The following is a 17,842-nucleotide window of genomic DNA, read 5'->3' as shown; positions in this document are numbered from 1 at the left end:
AGCATTTCCTCAACCAACAAAAGAATTGCTGCACTGTTGGTTCAGCAATATTGTTTTAAGAAAAATAGTACATAGACTTCCAACACAGATTTTATACATCCTGCTCACTCCATTCTGCTCACTCCATTCTGCTCCAGCATTTTGCACTGCTGGCTTTATTCTACAAAAGATGCATACAGTAAACAATAATTCCAGAGAAGCCTACGGGAGAATATACTTCACAGAAAAAAAGCTTTTTGCCCTTATCTCAGAGGCTAACACAGACTCTAGCAACAACGACCAAAGCGATCGCAAGGGGAATATCCCAAGTTGCTCCCTGGTGAGTTTATGCATTGTGTGTGGGACGACAGTAGTTCAGGAAGTGGCCGGTTCAAATCCCACTCCTTCAATCTCAGTCACTTTGCAGATATGTCAGTGGGGAAGACACTTCAGACCCCAGTGGAGGACAGCAAAAGTGCTCTTAGTCTGCCCCAAAAACAACTGAATAGAAAATAAATATCATTTATTGTTTTACAGTGGCAATGTTTCTGTTATCGCAGCATAAGGACAGGCAGGTTCAAACACAATGAATGTGCTATTTGCATAGCACATTTCAGCAACAAGGCAGTTCAAAGTGTTTTACATCAAAAACATACAAAAATAACATGATGAAATAAAACGTCATACAGTCACCAACTGAAAAAACAATAACAAACATTACATTTTATCAAGTGCAAAAATGTCAAGTGATCATCAATACACATAAACTATGTGTATTGATAATCATCAAAATCATCAATACACATCATCATTACACATCATAATGCATAAATGCATGGATGAGTTTCTTTCGATCTTGCTGAGACATTAGTCCTTTAATCCTGGAAATGTTCAACAGGTGATAGAAGGCCGACTGTGTAATGGGCCAGACTTTCTTGTAATGGGCCAGACATTGTCTATGGTCCGATAAAGGATCAGTATGTGTTGTCCTTTTCGTGTAGGTAGTGTTGCCCATGTTGTGCAGCTATATGTCACACTGGTGGGAGCATGGACCAGAAAGCAATCCTGAGGAGGACGACAGCTGCTGCACATTTGTTACGTCTGAGCACATGAATACACTGCTGGGAAACATTCTGAAAATCATCTACAACAACCTGGGAATCGACGAGGGGGCCTGGATGAAAAGACTGGCTGGTAAATCAGCAGACAATGCTTGAAGCAGAGACAGTATGTTTAAATGGACTGTAGATCCTTATTCCCTACAACTTTCTTCTTATCGATATATTTTACTGAAGAGGTAAATCAGACAAGTAAGGACACATATAGCTACCTTTAATTATGTTCTGACAAATTTAAATGCCTTGCAGGTAATAGGTAGCAGATGTCTTTGAATTTATGTTCTTTTTATTTTATGCTTAATTACAAATATCTTTCTCTTTACCTGTCTTCAAGTTTTTTCCCAGCCAATCATCAGCAAAGCTAAAGCCCAACTTTTACAGACTCACTTCCTTCCACTTATGGATAAACTCAAAAAGGTAAATCTGGTTTTCACTTTGTTGTTGTTGTTCTGTTCTCTGGTGATGTGTTACAAAAGCCATTTATAAAGTAAAGGTTCCTTTGCCGGGTCAGAACAGAGTCACATAGTGACAAAACAGAGTCACTATGTTGAAAAAAAGGGAAAACTTATTGACATGATAAAGCTATAAAACCCATGTTTACCAGACTGGTCACTGAAAAGAGGTAGAACCCAGCTTTCACCAGTCAGTCAGAATAAGGCTGTTAGAAAATATGAAGATGTTTCTGGCACCAAATGCTTCTGTCTGCCATGGAATGTTTTGTTGAATCATACCTGGCAGTATGTAGCTTCTTCTCTTCCATCTTTACATTTCAAACGCTAAAAATGTTAAAGTGTCAAAACCACTAATATGTTTAAGAAGATTAACTACTGTGCTTTCATTTTGTGAACATGAAAAGTTTAATGATAAATATTTTTCACAGAATATCTTAATTACAGTTTTTCCTTTGACTAGATTATTTGAATATTCAGTGATATAGAGGTGACAGATGTCCATCTCCAACGCTTCACTGTCAGATCCTTCCTCCCCAAAAACCTTGGAGTCGTTGTTGTTTCTTAAATGATGTGGCTCAAATAAATCTGGTTGCTGTCCTTCAGTATAACCAGCTCCCTCTTTGTCATCACCATATCCAGCTTCATTCTCCAAAACTGAAGATAAATTGGTCAAATTTCTGAAATCCTCACAGCTTCCTCCACTTCTGTGTATTCAGCCTTAGTTGTTTATGGTTTGATTTATCCTGATTAGGATACAAGATGGTGCTGTTGTTTGACCCAGTTACTACAAAAACAACTACACTGTTGTATAGTAGTCTGTAAGAAATATGTATTTCTAAACATTTTTATATACACAGAATGAAAACACAGTAGCTTAATGTGTCAGACATACTTTAACATTCCAGCATCCATTGGGAAACAAAACTAAATGACACCATACTTACACAATGTGTTAAAATAAAACAAAAATGTTTTCAACATTTGTTTTTTATTATCCTTCAGTGTTAAAATGCAAACCTACTATAAATTGAATGAATAACCCAACTCTACATACAGTAAAAGGAAGTTTAGCAAAATAAATATTTAAATTGAAGGAACCTTAAACCCTCTAATTGTTAAAGTTTTACTTTTTTTCTCATTTCTTCCTGTCTTACTGATATGCAGATAAAGGCCAACTATAATAGAAGATGTTACTGTTAAATGTTCATAGTACACTTACTTACATAAAAACAGTCTAAACTTAAACTAACGTGCCTTCATATTAAAAATTTTTAAAATAAAAATTTTTCTCGAGATGTTTGATATGAACCTTTTTGTTTTCCTGGTATTGAATTGTCTTGATATGGCATGTTTATAACCACCAACACTAAAACTTACTAAAGCATTTATTACAATCTCAATACAGGGATGACAGCTGTTATACATCAAACCAGCATCGAGTTAGATGATAGTGAGTGATGAACATGTGAACGTAACTTTATCTTTTTCCATCCTCCATTTTATTTGATGAGAAGCTCACAGCTCTAATTAAGGAAACTAAAAAGAACAGATGGACAGATGGGTTTTTTTAAAACTTCTGCTGGATATTGATACTAAAACACACTGTAAACACTGTGTTTACAGTGTGTTTACAGCAATCTGTTCCTGTGTTCTGCAGAAAGCTGCAGTGGTTCTGATGGATGAGGAGCAGAGCAGGGCTGAAGGGAGAGGTGAGATGTCTGAGACAGAACTCCTCATCATGGATCAGTTCACCATACTGGTCAGAGACCTGTATGCCTTCTACCCCCTGCTCATACGATTTGTGGACTACAACAGGTACATTGTTGTTGTGTAGCACTGTGGAAATGTGTGTCCTTGCATCCAATGCATGTTTGTTTCCAAGTGGAAGTAACTACTACTTTGAAGCTAAATATCTAAAACTACAACATTTTTCTCAACACATCAATTGTGTCCTACTAATCTTACTGGTAGGACACTTAGTAGAGTGAAGCATGTCCCTGAACTGCCTGATGTATAAATCTATACTACAGAGGAAGATGGCTAAAAGAGTCCAACCCAGAGGCAGAAGAGCTGTTCAGAATGGTGGCTGAAGTTTTCATATTTTGGGCCAAGTCTCATGTAAGAACCTTACTTTTCCAGAGTAACTTTGTATTTTTTAAATCACAAAGACAGACATTTTAATATTAATAACTAGCACATTGCAGCAGTTTCAGTAACCAAGTGGTCACAAGAGCACGGCGTAGGTTTTAGATGTGGGCCATATGGTGGAAGGAGGATGCAGCAGCATCTGATAAAATATACAACTTCAGTTGAATGTAGAGTCTCACTGTCTCATTTTAGAAGGAGGGGCTTGTAAAGTATGTCATTTATGTGAGAATTGTCAATGGAAGTACATGCAAATGATGCATAATTAACACTCTGATCTCCTAATACATTTGTTATTTGTACTAATATAAATATCTTGATGTGGCTGTATGTAATGAACCTGATCAGAAGTGCATTAACTCAACAGTGATTCAACTGGAGGACTCAGGTTTTCTTACTGTTCTATCATCTCAAAGGCAGTGGTGGTTCAGTGAGGAACGTTTCAGAGAACGCAGTATGTCAGTCATTTTCTCATCTATCTCTAGAACTTCAAGAGAGAAGAGCAGAATTTTGTGGTCCAGAATGAAATCAACAACATGTCATTCCTCATCTCTGACACCAAGTGCAAGATGTCAAAGGTATGACGCACAGACACGTTCTACAGGAATAAAGTGGCAAACAATTACTGACAAAAAGGGTAATATCAATAAATGTATAATAATCTATGTCAATAAGTACTTTCTTATCAAGATAATTTGATAAGAAATTATCTTGATTGTGCTTCAGGGTATAGTTTCAGACCAGGAGAGGAAGAAGATGAAGAGGAAGGGTGATCGATACTCGACTCAAACCAGTTTGATTGTGGCCACGCTGAAACGCCTGCTGCCTGTGGGACTGAACATCTGTGCTCCAGGAGAACAGGAGCTCATCGCCCTGGCTAAGAACCGATTCACACAGGTAGCAGGATTTCTTTTCAACTGCTGCATTTCACCTCAAGCAGACTACATTAATTGTACCTAGGGGTGTACCAATTTATTGGTGCCAATTTTCTGAATTTTAGGAGATCTGTGATCAGCCAATTTTTACATATGAAGCCAGTCTTATCCACCGATCTTATCTAGCTTGGCAAAGGTCTAAGAATCAACCACTGTCCTCTTTTGCTCAGAAACGTCTCTTTATATTGTTGCATTTATTTTGCTAAAGTCCCAATACATTAAGACAAACACACTTCTCCTCTTTCATAGGACAATTCCACCTTAAAATACAATATGAAGAGTTTCCAATCACATTCGTCATATCTTGCTTCTATATTTTTGGGGGATCCAAAATGCTGCTGTGTGGCTTGTCTGAGAGACTGCGAACAAGGCTAGTTTTGGATAAACTTTGACCCTAGATAAAGTGGGTGGTTGGATACATAGTATACATCCTACCATCGAATTTTGTGTTGGCTGCTATGGACATACTGAACAGAGTCATGTGCAGACATTGCAGTGAGTTATTAACGGTGGAAAAGAACAATGAAGAGATTAGAGGAAGTTTGTAGTTTGTGTCACTGTTACAAACCAAGATCAGAAATCAGAGGACTTTTCAAGGTGCTTTAAAACCAAATCAGCCAAAACAAAGTGCTGCACATAATTGCAAACTAAGCATACATTAAAAGAAAAAACATTTAAATGCAAAACATAACAAAAGAAAAGATTAAACATAATAAAATCCAAGGACTTAAACAAAACCAAGTTAAGTTTAGTTAAGGTTGAAAGCCAAAGACCGAAACTTAGGTTTAAGGATTGTTTTAAAAGCAGACAAACCGTAAAGGGGCCTTTCTAATGACTAGCTCTGCTCTCAAAACTAAATAAAGGAATGCAAACATTTTGCATCATAGAAAAAGGTAAATGAGGCAACATGAATTAAGTTTTTTAAAGCAGTTATTGGAAAAATGTGCATTTGTCAACAGAAAGACACAGAGGATGAGGTTCGAGAAATCATCAGGAACAATCTCCATTTACATGGAAAGGTAAAAATGATTTTCTTTTGTCATTGTAACAGATTGTTATTAGATTGCTAAAAAGAAAATCTGATTTTGTCATTTCCTATATGGTATCAAGTGTGTCCATGTGTATTTTACAATTTGAGTTATTTTCCAATGGAAATGCTCTTCCTATGTGTAACTTATGCAGCTGGAGGATCCAGCAATTCGCTGGCAGATGGCTTTGTACAGAGACCTACCCTACCACTATGTCGACACATCTGACCCAGAAAAGACTGTGAAAAGAGTCCTGGACATTGCTCATGTCCTCTTCCACCTAGACCAGGTCTTAATGATAAGACTACATGCTTCTGAAGACATTATAACCCTTCTGTACAACAACAAGTATTGGTGGTTGTTTGATACTGAGTCCGCCTCTTTGTGTTTTAGGTAGAGCATCCTCAACGCAGCAAGAAAGCTGTATGGCACAAACTGCTCTCCAAGCAAAGGAAGCGAGCCGTGGTTGCTTGTTTCAGGATGGCACCCCTCTACAACCTGCCAAGGTATGATCTACACTGCTCCACTCATCAAATGGGGACAATTAGGGGAAAAAAGCCCAACACTGCTGAAAATACCCATCCTACCCACCCCGGATACATTCAACATTAACTGAAGATTTCTGACTAAAAGGGATTAACTATTCTTAGTAAAATAAAAGCTTGATGCTGTCACAGTCTGTTGTGGTTAAGTTGGACCCAAATGCAAGATGATAAAAAAGGGTGCAAAGGAGAATCCATAATCTGGGTAACTAGAAAATATGAATCCTACACTAAGAAAAAATTAGATATGAGGAATCTAATAAAACTATAGTCATTAAAGGACTGAACAAGGATAAAACAGACACAAAGCTGATCTGTACTGCAGACTAGGAAATGAATCTAACACAAATGAAACACTAAACATAATAATACTATAATAACCCAATGAAAGGACTGAAGCAAAGGAAAACAGAAACACTGCTGATCTAATCAAAGAAACACAGAAATAAGAAACAAACCCAAAACAACTCAAGATTCTGATAGTTTCTTGTTATTCTTTCTTTTTAGATAGAAATATCTGGACAAATGGATGGAATTTATTGCACATGACACATAATTTTGAAACATTAACTAGTTCTCTGAATAAAAGTACTTTATGTCTTTAAACTAGGCACAGAGCTGTGAACTTGTTCTTGCAAGGCTATGAGAAGTCCTGGATCGAAGCAGAAGAGCATTATTTTGAAGACAAACTCATCGAGGACCTTGCTGTAAGATATTGTGCATTCAAAGTTAAACAAATAGGAATGTTTTTATTCTGACAAAAAAGTCATACTTGAAAAAACTGTTTTGAATCATGAATCTGAACTTTACTCGGTAGTTTGTCCAATGTGTAAAATGGTCTGATTGCAGAAAGCAGGTGAAAGAGAGCCATCTGAAGAAGAGGAGGGCATAAAACACATCGATCCACTCCATCAACTTATCCAGCTCTTCAGCAGAACAGCCCTCACTGAGAAATGGTGGGTTCAAACTTCATATAGTCTTTTTAGTAAATCAAACATTATTAGATATTTTTGTTTTTGTTTTCAACGAATCCAACTGTGCTGCTTGAAGAAAAAAAAATATGTTTGAGAATTCATTAAAAAATAGTTTATTTTGGTGGTTTAGTCTGACAAGGTTCTTCGAAAATCTTTACAGAGTTTGTCTCCCCAAGTAGAGCCATATCAAATTTTCTTCATAAAACTTATCTTCCATCTTATCGGGGCCACATTGGAATGGGAGAAATTCTAAAGGTAATAAATACTCTGCAGAATCCCTTCAATATTTGCACCTGACCTGCCATTAAACCATTGGCAGAGGCTATAAGAAGCAAAGTATAATGGGACTTTTAATGGATTTGATATTCTACATGATAGTTTTAGATGCTGATGATGTACTTCTCTCCGTCTCGAACCTGGAAACATCCTTACCAGCGTTAATGTCTATTATCAAGGATTTTGGTTCACTGTCAGGCTTCAAAATGAACTTGGATAAATTGTGAGCAATGCCAATTGGCTTCAACAATGAAACCTCCTATCCATGTGTCTCCCCTTTTTCTTGATTTGATTCAGGATTTGAATATCTGGGGATTGATATTAAGCCTGATTTCGGGGGACTGCTGAGAACTGATCATGCTAAAGTACAAAAAGAAACTAAAAGATTTTAAAAGATGGATGAATCTGCCAGTTTCATGGATAGGGAGAATGAGTCTCAAAGATGAACATCCTGCCAAGATTACTTTACCCAGTTCAGTTGCTACCACTCTGTATGTCTAAGAACATAGATTGAAGGGGACTCTGTATGAGAACTTTGCAGTTGCAAAGTCCTTTGCTAACATTAGACATTATAATTAGACTTGTCATGGCAAAATCATTGAGTGGCTTCACAATTATTTTAAAGGCCAGGAATCATCTTTCCAGAAGTAGTCATGTAGTCCCTTTAATTTATTGGGAGAGCTTAGACGCATGAAGAAATCCCGTTTGAAGAGGGAGGATAATCCGATTCTGCAAAATACAGTAAGAAGTTGGCAAGATATGAACAATTAAATTGGAAGGAAGGATTCTCTTACCTATATTACACCAATTATTAAGAGGGGTGAATTCAGCAGTATTTGGATACTGGCACAAAAAGGTATCAAAACAATAACAGATCTGTTTTATAATAACATTTTGATGACCTTTGCCCAGCTTCAAAATAAATTTGGCCTCCAAACCAAGGATTTCTATGACTACCTTCACATTCGTATTAGGGTGTTGCAGGACCAATGCACACTTCCAAGTCCAATAAAAAAATTCCTTATCAAGTTTACCTTAATTTGAGATTCTGCAACGTTTTACTCAGTAAGTGTTTTTCTTTTAAGCTCATCACATGTCACTTTGTATTTAAGCCACACCAACTCTGTGTTGTTTTCATTCTGTTTCTGAAAATAAATTAAAAAGTATTACCCAAAAAATTATGTAGTGTTTTTAAAGTCTGTGAAGCAACTTTCAACCTCTTACACAGTCGGTTTTCCAAAAAGAAACTCTGACCTGTTTTCCTTCCTCGTGAAAACTGTTCATTGGTCTGTTTTCTCAGTGACATCATTCTGTTCTCTCTGCACATGCGTGTGTGTGTGTGCGTGTCTGTGTGTTACATGTTGCAGTAAGCTGGATGAAGATAACCTTTACATGGCCTATGCTGACATCATGGCTAAGGTATCTGACAGAAGCTGTAATCCCGAATCCACACTTGATTTTGGTACTTTCATGAGAAACTTTTTATTGGTCATTTAAATTGGACTGTGTCACCTGTCTCTATAACACTCCCTTCTCCCAGAGTTGTCATGATGAAGAGGATGAAGAAGGAGAAGTTAAAAGCTTTGAAGTAGGTGATCACTCACTAATTGTGCCCTTTGTTGTCCTTGGGTAATTCAGGAACATTTGAATATCCTCGCTCTCACCAGAAAATTGTCCTGCTTGATTGAAATAGGAGAAGGAGATGGAGAAGCAAAAGCTGCTGTATCAGCAGGCCCGACTGCATGACCGCGGAGCTGCAGAGATGGTTCTTCAAACCATCAGCGCCAGTAAAGGTGAGCTTTACATCAAAGGTCTCCAAATAACAGTGAGAGACAAGCTCCCTTTTCCACACTACCAATGATATGGAACTGTCTGAATACTGAAAAAAATCATAAAAGATTGTAATTATTCTGTAAACAAACTTTTTGTAGTTCTCACCCCAACCTTAAAATTGAGGTGTGTAACTTGTATAAATATAATTGTATATATATTTTTACATACATGTTATAATATGATGAAACTGTCACCATGTCATGGCAGGACAGTATGACATGGTAATCTGTGAAAAAAACTGAGCTCTCTTCCTTAACTCAGTGTTATTTAGAAACAACCAATCGGTGACAGGAGGCGGGTCTTAGCACAGTCAGTCACAATCTCATGTGGCGCTGCTCATCCTTCCTCGTCCCTATTGCTCTGTGCTATAATACTGATAGCATAGCTTGTTGTGAATGCTCAGGCTAATTAGCATGGTCACTGATGACAGTGGATAAAAGGTTTTACTGTAGAGGTGAGATGTTTCTCTGCCAATAGGACATACATTGCACAACAAGTTTGACTGACAGCGTAAAGACCCACCTCTTGGCTCTGATTGGTTGTTTTTGGTCAGGAGCGGTGCATAGTGATGGGAGCACAGGGAGGAGATGGATGAGAGCAATCTTTTCACTGACAATCTGTCTCATAAACTGTCATGACATGGTGATAAGTGTTTTTGAAATGGATGGATGGATGGATTTAAATATGTTTCTCTGAATTTTGGGGCCCTGAATGAGAAAAACTCTCATCCTATTTCACATATTACATACATATATAGAAGTATTTAGTCATAATTGACTTTGTGACAACCAAGTGGCTTTCACTCTACTCATTTACTAATGGGCATGTTTTGTATGGTATCTAGGTGTTATGGGCCCTATGGTTGCATCCACTCTGAAGCTGGGTATAGCCATTCTCAACGGAGGAAACTCAATTGTACAGCAGGTAACTACTAATGTGTAGTTTCCAACCTATGCATACTTACATTCCATTTGAGCCTAGTTATCAATCAGTACACTATGTTCAATTAATTATTCAAAGTAGTTTAAAAAGTTTCTTGATTTGAGTCAATGATTTGCAGTATTCACTCCTCCTGGACCAGCATGTAGCAACAATCACTTGCTTTGCATGACAATACCTTCTGCTTCCAGTTCTCATTTATGTCCTTCCTGTTACTAAATATTGTGCGACTTATTTTGAAGAGTCATTTTTTCCAACCCTCTCCAGAACTGGGCGAGGTTTGGAAAAATCATCTTCCTTATCCAGAGCGATTAGGCAGAGGAGTTTTTTGCTAAAAAACTTGCTAAAAAAGCTGATACTTTTTTTTTAGCAAGTTGCGCCTCACTAAACAAAAACTCTATACTGTCAGAGAAGTGCTTGTTAGGGGTTAGGTTAGCACCAATTAGGAGACTTTGCTATGTGCTTGGCTTGTTATCAGTAATTTGGTCAGTGTGTACAGAAATTGATAAATCCCAATAATGCTTCACGAAACTACAGTATGGTTTAAGCTCAAGATGAGATTGAGAGATCCAGGTGTGGACTCAAGAAGAGGGTTGTCTGTTTTTCTGTTTGTTTGTTTTTTGTTGTTGTTTTTTTTTAGTACAATCAATAAAAAAGTTTCATCTTTGACTCTTTGTCCTTTTGAGATCTAAATTAGGTTTCATTGAAGCCAATTAATAAATGTTATAAATTTTAAAATTGTCAGAGCACCGCCAAAGGAAACCCAACATCACCAAAGGAAACCCAACATCACCAGCCAACCTGAATCGATTCTCAGTGTCCTTCTTTTTATGTGTTCAGGAAATAATTTGGCCACTGCCACTGCAGATAGTTAATTAACTAGTTAATTAAGAGTTAATTAACTACAGCTTATGCTTATAAGAACCGATTATAGGAGAGACTTGTGTTCAAACTGCAGCCTTATCTGCCTCTATCCATGTCTGTACAACACAAACAGAAACTTGGAATGTGTAAAATTTTAAATCAATGATATGAATTGATTATACTGCATCTGAAAAGGGGCAGTAAGGGAGGGTCTGTTTCACATTTTTGTGGCTGTGTCCATCATCTGTTTGTTTTAGTTATAAGATTTTCTGAGATCTAACAGAGCTTTTCTTTGACAGAAAATGTTAGATTATCTAAAGGAAAAGAAGGATGTTGGCTTTTTCCAAAGTCTGGCTGGTCTGATGCAGTCCTGCAGGCAAGTGTGCAACTTCTTTCTCACTGAAGACTTGATGATTTATTATGTTTTTATGGCAACACTGCTCTGGTAATAAACCCAGATGGTTTGAAAACATGTTTTTTTTTTGTCTGAGAATGGGGTTGACCTTTAATAGAGTCAAATATTTTGGCAGTTTGAATGAATTAAGTTAATTACTTTAGGTGCACATCATGGGTCACATTGGGAGTTTTTCATTTTTGAAGTGATCAATCATTCTTTTCCCAGAAATTTTCCAGAACCACCTGACTTGACTGGTCTTGTCCAACCCTAAAAAGAATGTATGTTCTCTCGCAGAAAGGTCACTCTCTGATTTAAAAAAGCCCTAAAATCTCCATCCATGTAAATTAGTAATTTCAGTCATATCAGTTTTTTTTCTGGGCAGATATTTCTATCAAGTCATTTTGAACTTTACAAGAGTTTGTCTTTTTTAATTATTACCTGAAATATGGTGTAAAAGCTCTGGAAGCACTTGAATAAAATTCTTTATTTCTCTAGCTGCTTTAACATGTCTATAATCCTATGATTTCTCTGATTCTGTTGTTATGAGAGCTGAACAATCTCATACCATTAGCATAGTTCCCATAGTTGGCAGCTTTTGGTTGCCTCCTCTGCTTTTGGTCAGTAAAACAGAAACAGAGGGTCAATCACTTCTTTACACTTTTTGACACAGGGTCGTGTTGGTTTGGATTTTTTTTCCCTTAATATAAAAAAAACCTTCATTTAAAAATTGTATTTTGTGTTTTCTTGTGTTATCTGACTAATACTTAAATTGGTTTGATGTCGTAAAACACTGAAGTGAGACAAAGATGCAAAACAAGGAAAACAAAAAGGGTGCACACACTTGTTCACTCCACTGTATGTCCTTCACACAAGCTTCATGTTTCAGTCCCTGTGTCAAGACACTCCTGAACTAGAGACATTAGAGACATCTTATCTGGGCAAAGGAGAAATAAAAATCAATTGCTCAGCAGTCCAAAGGCCTTTTCTTGGCCCCTGAACTTGGAAATCAAGGGAGGGGACCAGAATGCAGCTGAAGTTTTCAGTCAGTCATGTTTTGCTGATTCTGGTCCACTGGGTTTCCAAACTTAGTGCAGATGTTCACGCTTCCTCTGCAGACCAGCTGAGGAAACGCTGATTTTATCAACAATCCAAGTTTACAAGCAGCGTCACTGCTGTTGTTTTTACTGGTGTTTGTCTTGCATCATGGCTGGAAAATGAATGTAAAGAAGGTGATGTTGTCCAAAAGTTCTGTGATTTATCTTTCTTTAGTGTTCTGGATCTGAATGCATTTGAGAGGCAGAACAAAGCAGAGGGGCTGGGCATGGTGACAGAGGAGGGATCAGGTAAGCACTCCTGTGTTTACACAACAATGACTGCTTTGAGTTATAAACCAACAGAAGTCATCATTACAGACTTTTCTTTTTTAGCCCCATCAGAGAATAAATTGAACGATTATTGAATTCTGATTTGAAACGTCCTGTCCGTTCCAGGGACAGACAGGAAAATGTCCATTTAGCTCTTCCCATAAGAAACAGCCTGGCATGTTTTCCTGTTTCAACCAACTTGATGCCATGATGCAAATGAACATATTCATTATCACTTTCCTATGCAGTTCAAAAAAATTATTTTCCTTGTCAAACCACCTTTTTTTTGAATTTGATAATTGTGATGAATGAATGAATGAATTAATTAATTAATATGTTAATATCTCTATCATGTAGAATTGTCTGGATAAACCTTAAGAATTGCCCATTGAATCAAGGAAATGATCAAATTTCAATATCAAAATTGTAAATCATTTTAAGCACAGCATGGATGTTGTACTAAGAATTTATAATACTGCTTTATGAAGCACAACTTACTGAAACAAGCAACATGAATCTATTTCATGATTTTCCAGTATTAGTCACATTATAAAAGTGAAGCAAATATAGTTTTAATTCTACATGGTGTTTTCAGATAAAAGTTCCTAGAAAACGGATAAATGTTTCCTATTCTAACAGCATGAACTCGATTAATTGTTCATATGTTCATTTTGTCATTGTGCTCATCAGATTATTTTGAACTAAAATGAATAATTTCAGTAAAGAATCTACAGCAGAAACATTCAGAACAGTTCTTTCACTTTTGTTTGTAAGAATCAATCTGAATTCCTAACATACATTTCTGTTTTATGCATTCAGCTGTAAGTTTTCCATTTATTTCTCTGTGTCTTAAGTTTCTTTCTACTTTAGGATGGAACTTGCCTTTACATAGAATGTAACTGACTGACATTTCCACAGAACGTAGAACTCCGTCTGCATCAGTGCTTTCCGATCCCAAATCATTTTCTCATGTTTTAATTCCTGTTTTAATGTTTCTGTTCCACCTTTCATCTGCTTTCAGGCTGGGACTTGTATAAAAGATTGGAAATGAGTTCAAAGTGAATTAAATTCAGTGCACATACTCATTATTGTGTGGCAGTTCAATAAATCTTTACTTCATTTTTTTGGTTTTGTTTTTGGAGAAGGGATGTATTACTTTAATTTTATAAGTCCAGAAAATTTGTAGGTTTTGCAATACTTCCATTTTTAAGAAAATGGGTTTGTATTACAAAGTTCTGAACAGGAAGTTTCTGACTACCTTAAAGTATCTTTGCCTTGAAAGCCAGCTGTCTTGTTCAAGCTGGACAGAGTAGGGCTGACTAACATCTTCTAGAACATCAGAAAAACTCTAATCGTTATTTGAGTGATGGTTCGGTACAGAGGTTTAGGTTGCAGTGACTTTCAAACACAGAACATTTGACCACATTTGGACAGAGGAGGTATGTAGTAAAAAGATAAAGCAGTGTGAAAAATGCAATATGAAACTTGTTTCAATTCAAGTTTTTTTTTCTTTTATTACATTTTCTGGATTTTTTTAAAAGCATTTTGAATTTTGCAGCAGGTTTCAAATGGGATGATGATTGTTCTGGACCATTTCCCACTTTGACCAGAAAATGATCAGACTTTTATGTCACTATCCCTGTGATGCAAATGCAGCTGTGGCTGAAGGTTTTCTAAGACTGTTTCTATGACGATATGTGAGACCAGAGTTTTAACATGTCAGAAATCTTACTGCCAACTGTTTGATGCGTTTCCATCCAGAACAGCCTGGATTCCTTCTTTACTAAAAAAAATAAAGGACTCAGCAGCTGTTGTCACAATGATTCTGATTGGCCTAAACAGCGTTAGTGTTCATTCCCCTGGCAGATTTAGATTTGGGGGTTTTTACATTTAACCAAGAAGTTTTCTTTTTATATTTGTTAACAACCTTTTTACATCTCAACCAATCATCTTGTGTGATGAGGTCAAAGTGTTTTTGGTTGGAAGGAATTGTTGCTCCCACCCTCGTCTTTAGCTCCTATGAGGTTTATTGTATCACTATAAGTCAGAAGAAGCATGTCGCTCAGTCCATCAAATGCAGGAATGATGCTGACACCATGTTGGCCTTTTTAAAAACACTTCTTCTAAACATTTTCTAATCAAGTCCTGTCACATGTATCAATATATATGTGTGTGTTGTAAACATTGTTGTTGGGTGTGTTTTTTTATAACAAGTTTAGTTATAAAAAACTAAACTTCTCCTTATTAGCAGTAGGAGAATTAACAGTGAACTATTTATTCAGTTTTAGAAGAAAATAAAAGTTTATTTTTTCTGAATTTTTTATTTGTAGGGGAAGAACACAAAGTTTTCTTCTCACCAATCTTGCTGCCTTTATGCAATATTCTGCATTTATTCTTCATTTACTAATTTATACTGTTAGCTGCCATGAGACAATCCTGGATGTTTATAACTTTTTTTAAAGGTGGATTTTGCACTGTTTAAAGAATTTCTGAAATGTCCTTGCAGTTTTATCTTTTTAGACAAAGAACACAGTTTACTGGAACTAACTTTGCTTTTAATATTGCTGCACCATTACACAGTAAGAGCAGACAGATATCCACTGTAGCTCGTTATAAATTCAACTCACAAAAGATTTCAAAAGAATAATCTGCCATAAACTAAAGGTGTAATCGGGGATGCTTTCCATAAAACAGGAATCATGTTTTTTTCTTTGAACTCTCATGCTTTGCACATTTTTAATTGACCAAACAAAAACATGCAGTTTTTTAGAGTTCTTTTCCCTATATGTAATCTTTGTTTCTTTATTTGTGTCTTACTTTCTTTCTCTCTCTTTTTTCCCTCTGTTTTTCTTTTCTCATTTTTGTTTACTGCACTTTCCTCCCTACCTCAGTCATCACTCATGAGCGTGGTAATTATGCCTTCTGCCATTTTCTTGTGTGTTGGTTGGTCTTTCTCTCTCCTTTTCCCTGGCTGGTTTGGTTGTGTCAGTTCTGTCCAGGTCCTGAGTGGAGACATCTGTGTTCCCAGTTACTTTTGCCTGACTGTCACCATCCCAATCCCTCTGTTGTTAGTTCTTCATAGTTTACTCCTGGGCTGGTTTTACTCTTGCTTTTCTAAAACAGAAAATAAACACCTAATTTTTCAATAAAACTTTCAAATCTGGACATAGAACAAGTGGTGGAAGTGTTGGCATCTCGCCATCTCCTCCTCAGGATCTGCACAGTATCTGGCACATTTTGAAAACAACTAATACGAGTACTGAACCTGTCCCACCCACATTCACCACCTCCTTCCTCTCAGTCCTCCAGTCAACCTTGGATCACAGTTGGTTGTTTTGTCTTAGTAAGGAAGATGGTTCTTGTGCTGTTGCTTGTTGTGAAGTGAACAGTCCCTTCTGTGTTCTCAGCCTCTCAGTCATTTTCGGACTCACTCACTTGGGCTGCAATGAAACACATCTGAGCGAGTTTAAACGTCCATCCCAGATTGGTTAAAGCTGCAATTTTTATCGTGCCATCGATATTCACATACTGATGTTCTTCAGCCACACGAGTGTGTGAGGGATGTTTCTCCTTTGCTGAAAGCATCACTCTGAATATTGAAAACATTTTTTATCAAAAAATCTCTCATAGCAACAACATACGCTTAGTGCGAGACAGCATAAATAAGAGCAAACAAACATTTTTCAAAAACAGTGTAAAACTCTTTTCTGTTTTTGTTTTTTTTTTTTACAGAGTTTTACAAATAATTTAGATTTGCAAACTAAAAAGTATTTGCCCCTGTACAGATTGCTTGTTTTGCTGCACTTAGATATTTCAGACCTGCTTACTGTCAGACTGGCACAATCAAGCAACATGAACGTAAAAAGGAACACATGGTGTCTCTGTCGGAAACAGACTCATTGATATTAGATTTGGCTGGAAAGAAGAACAACCCCATTTCCAAAGCTTTGGGATGATTTGGACAGCCACTAGAGTACAACAACAGTCTGTTCATGAGGTAATAAAGAACAGAACATCTAAAGCTCTGCAGGCCTCAGTTGAGGCAGGCCAGTGTTGATGATTGAGATGTGGCAAATATGGTCTCCATCAGAGTGAGTGATGGGGAGCTGCTTTGGGAAATTCATCCAAAAATGTGAAAGAGAATGTCTACTGATCCGTTCTTGACCTTCACCTAAAGTACACTTTGGTTAAACAGCAGAAGGATGAAGCAAAGCACAGCAGCAAGTTCACTTTTGATTGGCTCAAAGAAATAAAGTGCATGTTGTGGAATATCATAGTCAAATCCAGACTTAAATTTATCCTAGATATTTCAGCTTCTGGAGTCGCATTTTCTTTAGAATATTTTAGAAATGCTCTATGACAAAATCTGTGAATAAGCAAGTTTTTCTCAAATTGGAGAAACAGAAACCTGTTTGCAGTTGTCAGAGTAGGGAGCAATTAATTTTTTCACAGGTCATGGTTGCTTTGGATAACTTTATTTATTTTGATGAATGAAATCATTATTTAAAAACTGGAATTTATCTCAAATATAAAATATACAAAAAAGGCAGAAATGCACTATATTGCCAAACCTATTTGCTCATCTGCCTTGACTCACAGATGAGCTTAAGCGGCATCTCTTTCCTAATCCACAGGGTTCAATATGACATTGGTCCGCCTTTGTAGCTAGAACAGCTTCAATTCTTCTGTCAAAGCTGTTCTAAAGCTTTAGATGTGTATTTAAGGGGATTTTTGACCATTTTTCCAGAAGCGCATTTGTGAGGTCAGATACTGATGTTGGACGAGAAGGTCTGACTCTCGGTCTCTGCTCTGATTCATCCCAAAGGTGTTCTATCAAGTTGAGGTCAAGACTCTGTGCAGTTCAGTCAAGTTCATGCACACCAGACTCTCCATCCATGTCTGTATGGACTTTGCTTTGTGCTCTGGTACACAGTCATGTTGGAAGAGAAAGGGGTCAGCCCCAAATTGTTCCCTCAAAATTGGGATCATGAAAATG

At 36.9% G+C, this 17,842-nt stretch overlaps 1 protein-coding gene across 1 annotated transcript in view; it reads left to right on the top strand.

Annotated features, from left to right (window-relative positions):
- ryr2a (ryanodine receptor 2a (cardiac)) overlaps positions 1 to 17,842 on the top strand; it is a 121,935-nt gene that overhangs the window by 80,265 nt on the left and 23,828 nt on the right. The window contains exons 72-89 of the mRNA XM_055021221.1: positions 981 to 1,173; positions 1,432 to 1,514; positions 3,207 to 3,364; positions 3,580 to 3,667; positions 4,180 to 4,272; positions 4,421 to 4,591; positions 5,589 to 5,648; positions 5,812 to 5,946; positions 6,051 to 6,163; positions 6,810 to 6,906; positions 7,049 to 7,155; positions 8,817 to 8,868; positions 8,990 to 9,037; positions 9,143 to 9,242; positions 10,127 to 10,206; positions 11,385 to 11,461; positions 12,752 to 12,825; positions 15,738 to 15,755. Of these exons, the coding sequence (XP_054877196.1) occupies positions 981 to 1,173; positions 1,432 to 1,514; positions 3,207 to 3,364; positions 3,580 to 3,667; positions 4,180 to 4,272; positions 4,421 to 4,591; positions 5,589 to 5,648; positions 5,812 to 5,946; positions 6,051 to 6,163; positions 6,810 to 6,906; positions 7,049 to 7,155; positions 8,817 to 8,868; positions 8,990 to 9,037; positions 9,143 to 9,242; positions 10,127 to 10,206; positions 11,385 to 11,461; positions 12,752 to 12,825; positions 15,738 to 15,755 (1,747 nt within the window). The remainder of the gene's footprint in view (positions 1 to 980; positions 1,174 to 1,431; positions 1,515 to 3,206; positions 3,365 to 3,579; positions 3,668 to 4,179; positions 4,273 to 4,420; positions 4,592 to 5,588; positions 5,649 to 5,811; positions 5,947 to 6,050; positions 6,164 to 6,809; positions 6,907 to 7,048; positions 7,156 to 8,816; positions 8,869 to 8,989; positions 9,038 to 9,142; positions 9,243 to 10,126; positions 10,207 to 11,384; positions 11,462 to 12,751; positions 12,826 to 15,737; positions 15,756 to 17,842) is intronic.

Source organism: Poeciliopsis prolifica, unplaced genomic scaffold, assembly GCF_027474105.1.
Source record: "Poeciliopsis prolifica strain line A6 unplaced genomic scaffold, Auburn_PproV2 SCAFFOLD074, whole genome shotgun sequence".
Lineage (NCBI taxonomy): Eukaryota > Metazoa > Chordata > Actinopteri > Cyprinodontiformes > Poeciliidae > Poeciliopsis > Poeciliopsis prolifica.
Note: the sequence above shows the minus strand (reverse complement) of the source record. Positions and strands in the feature narration are given on the sequence as shown.